This window comes from Littorina saxatilis, linkage group LG10 (assembly GCF_037325665.1).
Source record: "Littorina saxatilis isolate snail1 linkage group LG10, US_GU_Lsax_2.0, whole genome shotgun sequence".
Classification (NCBI taxonomy): domain Eukaryota; kingdom Metazoa; phylum Mollusca; class Gastropoda; order Littorinimorpha; family Littorinidae; genus Littorina; species Littorina saxatilis.
Window position 1 is genome coordinate 28,332,664 of NC_090254.1, and position 12,500 is coordinate 28,345,163.

General features: G+C 43.8%; 1 protein-coding gene across 1 annotated transcript in view; it reads right to left on the reverse strand.

Annotated features, from left to right (window-relative positions):
• Positions 1-1,366: 1,366 nt before the first annotated feature.
• LOC138979233 (uncharacterized) overlaps positions 1,367-12,500 on the reverse strand; it is a gene marked incomplete at its 3' end in the record, with an annotated part of 13,342 nt that continues 2,208 nt past the window's right edge. Inside the window, 7 exon segments of the mRNA XM_070352005.1 lie at positions 1,367-1,511; positions 1,885-2,035; positions 3,103-3,223; positions 3,788-3,950; positions 4,297-4,484; positions 5,064-5,207; positions 8,307-8,526. Of these exon segments, the coding sequence (XP_070208106.1) occupies positions 1,367-1,511; positions 1,885-2,035; positions 3,103-3,223; positions 3,788-3,950; positions 4,297-4,484; positions 5,064-5,207; positions 8,307-8,526 (1,132 nt within the window).

A 12,500-nucleotide genomic window follows, 5' to 3' on the forward strand; every position in this document is an offset into this window, starting at 1 on the left:
GAATAAGATGAAAGTGTTTTTAACTTGATTTCAAAAATTTAATTTTGATCATAATTTTTATATTTTTAATTTTCAGAGCTTGTTTTTAATCCAAATAAAACATATTTAGGAATCAGGAAATGATGAAGAATAAGATGAACGTAAATTTGGATAGTTTTATAAAAAATTTTTTTTTTACAATTTTCAGATTTTTAATGACCAAAGTCATTAATTAATTTTTAAGCCACCAAGCTGAAATGCAATACCGAAGTCCGGCCTTTGTCGAAGATTGCTTGGCCAAAATTTCAATCAATTTGATTGAAAAATGAGGGTGTGACAGTGCCGCCTCAACTTTTACAAAAAGCGGGATATGACGTCATCAAAGACATTTATCGAAAAAAAGAAAAACAAATCCGGGGATATCATTCCTAGGAACTCTCATGTCAAATTTCATAAAGATCGGTCCAGTAGTTTAGTCTGAATCGCTCTACACACACACACACGCACAGACAGACAGACACACACACACACACACACACACACACACACACACACACACATACACCACGACCCTTGTCTCGATTCCCCCTCTATGTTAAAACATTTAGTCAAAACTTGACTAAATGTAAAAATATACAAGGAAGGAATTTCCAAACGGGTAGACACACGCTATACAAAAACACACATGCATGCCTCACAATGCTGGGTAGGGGAGAGCCAGAGAGAGGAAGAGATGACAAGAAAAACAGACAGAAGAATTAAGGGAGGGAGCAAACAGATAACAAGAATAAGAGACAGAGACACAAAGACCGAGAACTAGAGACAGACAGAGAAACAATGACCACGGAACAACCAAATGCAAATCTTCTCAAAATGTCATACCGTCAGGACCTTCTTCTTTCAGAATGACAATGAATTGATGTCTTGCCGCTTACATCTGTGTATTCCACACCATTATTCTCTATCATTGCCAACGCTTTACCTGTGTATTCCATACCATTATCCCCTATTATCGCCAACGCTTTACCTGTGTATTCTATACCATTATTCTCTATCATTGCCAACGCGTTACCTGTGTATTCCATACCATTATTCTCTATCATTGCCAACGCTTTACCTGTGTATTCCATACCATTATTCTCTATCATTGCCAACGCTTTACCTGTGTATTCCATACCATTATTCTCTATCATTGCCAACGCTTTACCTGTGTATTCCATGCCACTATTCCCTAGCATTGCCAACGCTTTACCTGTGTATTCCATACCATTATTCTCTATCATTGCCAACGCTTTACCTGTGTATTCCATGCCACTATTCCCTAGCATTGCCAACGCTTTACCTGTGTATTCCATGCCACTATTCCCTAGCATTGCCAACGCTTTACCTGTGTATCCATTGGGCCCCTCGTCAGAAAACCACGCCAGACCACACGGCGTGTAGGTCACGTGACCACCCGGCAGCCAACCCAGCAGGAAGGCTTCCACTTCCTGTCCGTAAAGGTCACTTCCGGTCGCTTCATAAAGCATGATCTGAAAGGGAGTATTATGCAGATATATGTGGTGCAAGGGGCATAACCAAGCACGCACAAAATGTGTCATTTGAAAACAATGTAATCGTCCACTCCTCCCAAAGATAAAAAGAAATGTGAAGCTGTACATTACGCTACTATTCCATTCGAGAAAACACACACACCCCCCTCCCCACACACACACACACACTCACACACACACTCATACACACACACACACACACACACACACACACACTACCCCCTCTCCCCCCCCCCCCACACATACACACACACATTTGGCACCTTATGTCCTGGCTACTGCTTACATTTGCACCAACGTGTTCTGCCACTCTGTGGTTACTAAGTTCACTCATGTGAGTCTACCTCCTCACCTGACACAGAATTGTCTTGCTGTTCCAGTCGAGTGCCCATGCCCAGGAATCCGTGACGTGCGCTTTGGCGTCGGTGAGATAAGTGTCTCTACCTGTAGCCTTGTGCAGCCATGCCGCTGCTAAACACAGTTCATCGCTGTAACCTGTAGACCTACAAGAGAAATGATACAATTAAAACAAATATAAATAATACATTGTTGAACATTTTGTTTGTTTGTTTGTTTGTTTGTTTGTTTGCTTAACGCCCAGCCGACCACGAAGGGCCATATCAGGGCGGTGCTGCTTTGACATATAACGTGCGCCACACACAAGACAGAAGTCGCAGCACAGGCTTCATGTCTCACCCAGTCACATTATTCTGACACCGGACCAACCAGTCCTAGCACTAACCCCATAATGCCAGACGCCAGGAGGAGCAGCCACTAGATTGCCAATTTTAAAGTCTTAGGTATGACCCGACCTCCCGACCACTAGGCCAACCGTGCCGGTTTATTGTTGAACATAATCACTCAGGCTTGGAAGCTTCTAACCTTAAGGATTGCGCAATTTCAGATAACTCCCCCCCCCCCCCACATCTACTTATAAGGCCCCCTCCCCTCGGCTCCGCCACCGTCTGATGTACCATTGTCCTGCTTTTAGGACCTTGCACCCCCCCCCCCTTCCCGCCCATTTAAAGACCAGATTTTCGTAGAGTTGTTGATGTTTTCATATGGACGTTCGACTCTATTGTAGGAACGTGTATTGCCCATCACAGCTTCTCAGTATACGTCCTACGATCATACTTATCGATTAAAGGATAAAAAATAGAATTAAATACTGCAAAATATGATTGATACAATAATGTAGAATACGAGAAAATAGAAAAGGAAAAATACAATAACATAAAACACCAACAAACAAACAAAAAATATTTAAATGACATTTAAACGTAATACAATAGAGTAACATATTTATGCAACAAATATTTTCCAGAACACAGAAGATCATTATTTACTCAGGTTTCGGAGTATAAGTATCATTAAACCAAATAATATATATATGTAAACAACGCCGACTACACTATTTTGTGCAAAAGTGAACCATATACATGTGTAGTTCTAGTTTCAAACACAGAGGGCGTGAGGAGTCGATACAAGAATAATAAAAAGTCAATGAGAGTAAGAACAAGCAAGTCAATGTTAAACTAATACCCACTGCACTGCAAACACAATCTTTTACCGATATTTTGTAGGGCCGATGATAACCGAGTCGGTATAAAGACCCAGGCTGTTGGAAGCGAATCTGTAGATGTCTTCGGCAGTGTCCAGCAGAACCTTGGCATATTCAGAGCCAACAGAACCTGTTAACAAGTCGCGTAAGGCGAAATTACTACATTTAGTCAAGCTGTGGAACTCACAGAATGAAACTGAACGCACTGCATTTTTTCACAATGACCGTAGTCCGCCACTTGTGCAAAACGGAGTGAAACTGACGAGCCTGTTCAGCGCGGTAGTGGTTTCGCTGTGCTGCATAGCACGCTTTTCTGTACCTCTCTTCGTTTTAACTTTCTGAGCGTGTTTTTAATCCAAACATATCATATCTATATGTTTTTGGAATCACGAACCGACAAGGAATAAGATGAAATTGTTTTTAAATCGATTTCCGAAATTTAATTTTGATCATAATTTTTATATTTTTAATTTTCAGAGCTTGTTTTTAATCCAAATATAAAATATTTATATGTTTTTGGAATCAGACTTTTTATATGTAAAATGTTAAATTTTAATGTCTAATGTAAAGCGCCATGAGACTGCCATTTGGCGGTGAACAGCGCTATAAAAGAATGTTTTATTATTATTATTATTATTATTATTATTATTATTATTATTATTATTATTATTATTATTATTATTATAATGATTACCTCCCTTGTCGCGAAACACAACGGCACCTGCTGCCAGAGCCGCCGCTGTTTGTCCTGCCACGTCACTTCCGGGGTCACGGGGGCTGACCTTCAAACACGCCCTTGACCCTATGGTGTTGTCCGGTTCATCCCTGTTCGTATCGCGAGTTGCTGTATCACCAATCTGAAAATAAGGCGATATACCAGAACAGATTTAAAACAAGGGGACAAAAGAATTAGTGAGTGAAATGTTTGTAGATCTCGGAATTCGGGTTATTCCACCCGGACGTAGCAGCCTTGGGTGGCGTTTGATCAAACATCGAAGAGTTGGTCAGCACCCACCGTATTAAAGTTAGTATGTTCCGAATTGTATGTGAACTTCCATGCCCAACTGTAGCCATAGTTTTGTAACAAAGAATGCTTCTTTATCATGTATTATCGGCATGAACATGCCTGGAGTAGGGTTCGTGGGATACCTTCCAGCTTAGCCGGGATAAGAAAAAACAAACAGGACCACAAAAAAATGTTACCTGTACAACAAGCTCTTGCTGGAAAGGATCCCATGCTTGCAGAAAGTAGTCCAACGGCCAACGAATCGAATTGTACATTAGGTCAAGCTGACCTGCATGTGCGTAACCGTCCTTGAACTTATGTAGTCCCCATAGCATCAAGGTCACGGCCGTTGCCATTGGAAAGCCAGATTTGACACTGCCTTGTCCTGTGTTGGTCGGGGAAAAGTCGTGATTATTTCAACGAGCGAGAAACAAGAATTAATCCAAAGCCAGTTAAAAACCAAATACAAGGCAAGAAATTCCAAATGTGTAGACACACGCTATGAAAAAAACACGGGCATTTCTTACAATGCTGGGTAGGGGAGAGCCAGAGAGAGAAAAAGATGACAAGAACAAACAGACAGAAGGAGGGAGGGAGCAAACAGAGAACAAGAATAAGAGACAGAGACACAAAGACCGACAGAGATAGAACAGGTTGTTGCAATTACTGTGAACAAGAGGTGTCATCCCTCCCTCCATACATCCATCCACTGTAGCCCTTCTTATCCAATCAATCCATTCACCAACCCTACCTTTCAAACCCAACCTATGATCAATCCATATACCGACCCACCCATGCACCTAACTCAATCCAGCTTCCTGTCCATCCATCAAACAACTACTTCCACCAATCCACCTGCACATCCACCCATCCATCCACGTTCCAATCCATGTATCCACTACAACTTCCACCCACCAACATACATATCCATCTACCCACCCATCCAACCATTTTTCAATCTTACCATCATACCAGCCTCCAACTACACAATCGTCCAATCCGGAGTCTCCTAGCCAGGTCACGTGACCGCCTACCGGTACTTTCCCGGATCTCTGAGCATCGTAGAATAGGATGGACTTGCCAAGGGCGTCCGCATAGTCGTCGATATCTGCGAGTTGGGGAAAAAATAAGAAGTTTAAGTTGCTGTCCTTCCCGTGCAAAACGGTTCTGAACACTATTTGCACATTGCCCATGCTTTACACGGAGCGAATGTATTCCTCCCCTTGGACACATAACACAACTCAACGGCCTCGGTGCTTTAATTCTGTGCAAAGTGGCAATTTGTTTTTAATAATTCATTTCTTATTTGAACCGATCCACCAGCTAGTCTTTCGGATGAGACGAAAAACCGAGGTCCCTTCGTGTACACTACATTGGGGTGTGCACGTTAAAGATCCCACGATTGACAAAAGGGTCTTTCCTGGCAAAAATGTATAGGCATAGTTAAAAAATGTCCATCAAATACCCGTGTGACTTGGAATGATAGGCCGTGAAAAGTAAATATTCGCCGTAATGGCTTGAGATTTACTGGCCAATGTGAATGCGTGATATATCGTGTACACAATTCCATCTCACACGGCAGAAATTAATATGTAAAGCGCTTAGAGAATGTCAAGCGCTATATAAATCTCCCATATAAATAGATAAATAAATAAATAAATATTCAAACTGTGGAATGTATAAATAACAAAACTCCGGGCTCTGGTCAGTAAGCAACCAGAATGGTGAGTGTGTGTATGAGTCCAAGAAGAAGAGTGTTCTTATCTCATGAAAAAACCTGACCCTATTTGAGATTGGGACCCGGATTATTTCCAATGGAAGACATGTGATTTCCGGATATAACTCTGTCATGTTTGTATAATGATGTTGTGAATGAGTGAATACTCTTGGAAAATATGAGGCACGCTTTCCCGTGTGACATTATAGGCCAATCAATAACGCATTGCAGGCGGCCACACTCGCTCCACAACTCATACACACCCGACTCACATATTTCCGAACATTAATTCTGCCGTGTGCTGACAAAACCGAGTAAGTCCATTTTATTCAAAAATGATATTTTTTGTTCATCAAAAAGAAGAAATCAATGCGCATCTTTTGTGTTAATTTCTACTTTTTAGAGTGCTTAGATAAGCAGATATGAACAAGTAAGTCCACAATCAAAAACAACTTTTTAAGTGTGCATGAATGTTTTGACAAAACCAAGTAAGTCCAAGGGTTTCTCAATTTTCGTATAATGGTAGTTTCAAAATTCTTTCAGACGACTCATACAGAAAAGACGTCATTTTAAGTTTAGAACTCACTAATGACGTCATTTAAAGTTTAAAACACACAAATGACGTCATTCTATAAGGTGAGACATAATGACGTCACATTATGACGTTTTATTTCAAAAAAATTTCTTCTCTATATAATTCTCCTGACGATCCTTGTCTCCCTCTCTCCCTCCCTCCCTCCCTTCCTCCCTCCATCCCTCTTTCTATCCCTCCCTACCTCTCTCGTTATCTCTCTCCCTCTTTTCCCCTCTCTCAATTTCCCTCCCTCCATTATTCTCTCTATCCCTCCTTCCCTTTCGCTCTCTCCTCCCTCTCTTCCGTCATCCCTCTCTCCCTACCGCCATCAATCCACTTTTCTCTACCTCCCTCCTTCCCTCTCTCTCTCTCCCCTCTGTCCCTCCATCCCACTCTCTTTCTCTCTCCCCTCTCTCTCCCTCCTACTCTCTTACTCCCTCCTTATCTCCCTCCCCCTCTCTCACTCCCTCCCTCCTCTCTCTCTCCCTCCCTCCTCTCTCTCTCCCTCCCTCCTCTCTCTTTCCCTCCCTCCCCTCTCTTCTCTCTCTCCCTACCTCCATCCCTCCTACACTTCTTCTACCCCCCCTCTTCTTCCTCCCTCCCTATCTCCCTCCCTCCCCTTCTCCCACTCCCTCCTTCCTCTCTCCCTCCATCCCACTATTTCTTACCCTCCATCCCTCTCTCCCTTCCTCCCTCTCTCCCACATTCCCTCTCTCTCCCTCTCCCTCTTCTTTCCTCCCTCCCTCAATCCCACTAAGTCTCTCCCTCCCTCTCTCTCATTCTCTCTTCCTTCCTCTCTCCCTCCCTCCTTCCCTCCTTTCCTTCCCCTCTCTCCCTCCCTTCCCCCTTCTCTCTCACTCAATCCCTCAATCCATCCCCCCCTCCCTCTCTCTCCCTCAGTCCATTATCTCTCTCTTCCTCCCCATTAATCTCTCCATCCATAGCTCTCCCCCCCCTCTCACCTTCCCTCTCTTTCTCCCTCTCTCAACCCCTCTTTCCATCTCTCTATCTCCCTCCCTCCCTTTATTTCTCTCTCTCCCTCCTTCCCTCCCTCCCCCCCCCCCCCCCCCCGCCCCTGCTTTCTCTCCTCTCTCTCACTATCTCCCCTCTCTCACTCTCTCTCACTCCCTGTCTGGTCTCTCCCCTTCTCTCTCTCTATCTCTCTCTCTCTCTCTCTCTCTCTCTCTCTCTCTCTCTCTCTCTCTCTCTCTCTCTCTCTATTTCCATCTTGTGCAAATTCGTAGTGTTATTTTCACTGTTTTGTCATTTCTCTTGACAACACTTCTTCTTCCAAATATTCTGGTAAAACCAAGTAAGTCCGCTTGCTTATATCTGCGCATTTTTTGTTAGATCTGATATTGGGGAGAAAAGTGGTAAAACCAATTAGTAAGTCCACAAAATGCCAAACAAAACCAAAACCATCCATCAGATTATTATGAAAATCGGGGTTTAAACGTAAATTAATGCTATTTATCTTATTATCTCGGTGGTTTGATCTAAATAATCATCACTTTTGAGACATTTTATCAAACAGTAACAGTCGTTTTTCTCGGAAGTAGCTTCAGTGGACTTACTCGGTTTTGTCAACACACGGCACAATTATACTGCAGCCGTGAAATCACTCATCGTAACACGCAAGCTAGCTTGACGTTTTGTTGTTAATTGGTTTTTTTTTCTCAATATGTTGTAGTCGACATCGTCTGCTGCTGTTGTTGTTGTTGTTGTTGTTGTTGTTGTTGTTGTTGTTTGGGTTAAATTACTGACAGGTTGTTCACGACAACGACTGATAACACATAACAACCACAATGACCGCGACGTTTAAACCACCATTACCGCTACCATTATCACCACCACTACAACAACCACCGCCGCAAAACAACCACAACCGATGATATAATTTGATAGAAAACGCTTACCTGACGTAAGCAGTGACGTCATAGGGATGACGGAATCGTTGCAATCGCTGTTTCCCAGTTCTTCAATAAACACACACACGTCGGGCGTGTCCGAACCGTTGGCGTGAGCAATAAAGTTGACCACTAGTGTGTCGCCTCTGGTCAGAATGTCGTTGACGTTTTTCGTGCTGTTTAGGACGAACTCAAAATCGCTGATATTCTCCGACGTCCCCGACCAAGACTGGAATCATATGTTGGGTTGTTGTGCCATCAATACATCAATGCATGCATGCATACACGAGCGAATGGTTGAATGAATCCATCAATCGATCAATTAATAATAATAATAATAATAATAATAATAATGGTGATTTCTATAGCGCTTTCGAACACACAAAGCGCTTTACAAAAGCAATAACAACATCATTACCAGAATGACGCCATTGACGGAATAGAACACAATCATAAACACTTTACAACAAAACCAAAAACAAAACATAAATGTTACAAAAATCCAGAGGCTCTTACAGGAACGAACTCTCAGTATACACAACAATTATAATGCACACACACACACACACACACACACACACACACACACACACACACACACACACACACACACACACCCACACATTCCCACACACACGCACACACACACACACACACCCCCACACATGCCCACACACGCACACACACACACACACACACACACACACACACACACACACACACACACACACACACACACACACACACACACACACACACACACAGAGTAAACATTGTTCATCCGAAAATGCACATTCACAGGGTCGCGACAACTATATACATCATCAACATTAATCTTCTAGAATGCTTCTCTGAAGAGGTGAGTCTTGAGATTTGCTTTGAAAGAAGGCAGAGATGGACTGAGACGTAGAGACAAAGGGAGTTTGTTCCAGATATGATCAGCTGCGACTGAAAGACAGCGGCCACCATGATCGTCCCTCTGATACTTAGGAGCTTTGACAAATTTATTTTGGGAGGCAGAGCGGACAACCCTTTCAGGATTGTTTTTCTGCACGAGATCGGACAGGTACTGTGGAGCCGTGCCCGCGGCAATTTGATAGAATATGCAGCAGATCTTGTATTTAATTCTTTGTTCGACCGGAAGCCAATGTAGCTGTTTGAGTAGAGGCGTGACGCTTTGTTTCATAGGTGTTCGAAACACGAGTCTAGCGGCAGCGTTCTGGACTAGTTGCAGGGGCTTGGTGACAGATTTGGGACATTCAGCGAGCAGTGAATTACAGTAGTCTAATCTAGAGAGTATGCCGGAACAGACTAGTCTTTTGGTTGCGTCTTCGGTGAGGTACTGTCGAATGGAACCTATACGCCGGATCTCCATTCGCGCTGCTTTACATGTTTGGACTACATGCTGTTTCATGCTAAGATCTTTGTCAAAAAAGACTCCGAGATCACGGGATGTATCCGAGAACTTGATGTCAATATTGTTCAAAGAGATGGCCTGTGGGAGTTCTGAAATAGACTTAGCATGGGTAGGGGTGGAGTATGAAAAACGCATGGCTTCAGTTTTGTCGTCATTTAGTTTGAGTTTGTTCTCTTCCATCCATGCCCCGACATCTCTCACACACTCCTGTAGCGACAGAACCAAATCTGGGTACTTGTCATGTGATGCGGAATGATTGATCTGCGTATCATCTGCGAAGATTTCGTGTAGCACACAATGATTCTCTATGAGAGTTGTCAGCGGTGCTGTGTACATAATGAACAGCACCGGGCCTAACACAGAACCTTGAGGAACACCAAACACAAGAGAGGTTTCAGCAGATTGTTGGCCATCGATCAGAACAAACTGTTTCCTGTCTGAGAGATAATTTTGAATCCAAGAGAGAGCCATCTCGCTAATGCCAAAGTAGTGCTCTAGACGATAAAAAAGAATGTCATGGTCTATCGTATCAAAAGCCGCAGACAGATCTAAAAGCAAGAGGACGGATGTTTTGTCCTGGTCTAGAGCGGTCAGAAGGTCATTCAAAATACGAAGAAGAGCCGTTTCCGTGCTGTGCCGTGGTCGATAGGCTGACTGGTGGGCACTAAGAAGGTTGTGGGATGAGAGATGTGAGGCAAGATGTCGGAGAACAAGTTTTTCGAGAATTTTCGATAGAAAAGGAAGGTTTGAGACGGGTCTATAGTTTTTCAACTCGTTGGAATTGAGAGAAGCTTTCTTCAGCAGTGGCTTTACTAAAGCGGTTTTGAATTCCGTGGGGACAACGCCAGAAGAGAGTGAATCGTTCACTATGTTAGTGATGGTAGGGAGGAGGATGTCGATGTTTTGAATAAGTAGTTTGGTTGGAATCGGGTCAAGTTCGCACGTCTTGGGGGCGGTTTTTAGAATTAACTTCTTGACATCGTCTTCAGACACAGTGGTGAAAGCTAAAAAGGGAGTGCCTTGAAACGGATCAGTAGGAAATGCGCTTTGTGTGTTTGCAACATGCGAAAAGCTGTCACGTATCGAAAGGATTTTGTTCTTGAAGTAGTCACTGAAAAGGGCCGGAAGTTGTTGAACGTCAAAGACGGTAGGCAAGGAGGCTTTTTTACGCGTGCCTAACAGTGTGGTCATATTGTTGAAGAGCTGTTTGCATGTGGCACTGGAAGAAACCATAGCAGAATAAAATGACGTTTTAGCATTATGCACAAGGTCGGTGACCTTCTGTTTCACGGCATCATACATCTGCATGTTGATTGTCAGTGGTGAGGAGCGCCAGCGACGTTCTGCCCTTCGACGCTCACGCTTCAGCTCCTTGAGCTGATCAGCGACCGAGCTGTACCACGGCGTAGGCTTACGCTGGCGCACCTCACGCTGACGCACAGGGGCATGTTTGTCCAGAACCTTACCAAGATGTTGATTCAGGTTCGGAAGTGACATAGTGGGGGTCAAACCATCGGCAACATCAACAGCGAACTCGTTCATATTGATGCTGTTAATGGATCGCATTGATTCTATTTTTACCATTGTAGGTGGCTTCTTGGCCGCTAGGTGGCACAGAATAGACGTGTGGTCGGACTTCAGATCATTACAAGCATGAGTCGAATGAACAAGGTTATCAGAAACCATATGAAATATCAAATCAATAGTATGACCAGAGTTGTGTGTCGGGAAATCGACAGTCTGAACAAGACTAAACATGGAAGCTAGATCACAGAGTTGTTGGGTTAGAGTGTCACTTGCATCTTCATAATGAATGTTAAAATCACCGGTCAGAAGAAAACAATCGACATCAGCACAATGTTCCAGAAAGGCAGGAAGTTCAGCAAAGAACAAGGAATCCGAGAGTTTGTTCTTTTTGTTGGGAGGGGGCCGATACAACAGGAAGAATGTGATTCGTTGGTTGTTAACAATCAGAGTCATTTCAGCTAATTCGAAAGACAGATGAGGGAACAGGAAGTTGACTGTGGTGGAGCAGTGGTCAGCAAGGGAGTTCTTGATGATGAAGGCGAGGCCGCCGCCGCGCTTGATGGTAGGGTGGTTGCGTGGGACGGAGACTAGCTTGTAGCCGGGTGGTGTCAGGTCAGCGGCCTTCGCCTCGTCGCCTGCCTCCTTCAGCCAGGTCTCCGTCAGCAGCAAGACGTCCACGTCGTTGTCACGGATGAAGTTCGTGATTTCTGTGCGTTTCTTTGCTGGTCCAACTGACCGGGCATTGAAAAGAGCAACGCACAGCTGGTTGGGCAGGGTGTCGATGTTTTGGATGGGGATGGAGATGAGGTTGGTCATGTTACATCCGATCTGCCGTAGTGGCGGTGGGGTTGTGGTATCGGGCGTGTGTGGCGGTTGTGGAGAGACATGACTTGTACTGTTGAGCGTCTCAATCCGATGGTTGGCAGAAGATCGCTGATGGACAGCAGCTTGGTCGCAACGATCGGTTTCACGCGATGTACAAGTGTTTCCTGGAGTGGACGTGATAACCTGTATTTTTCTCTGTTTCCTCTTTTCAATTAGCCAACTAACCAACAAACAAACTAACCAACCACTAATTCACTCACTCACTCACTCACGCACTTACTAACTGAATTACTCAATCACTTTCTCACTCACTCACTCACTCACTTACTCGCCCACTCACTCACTCAATCAATCAATCAATCATAGCGTTTCTCACATTCTAAAACACAATTTCCACGCTCTAATGCATCTCAAACACACACACACACACACAC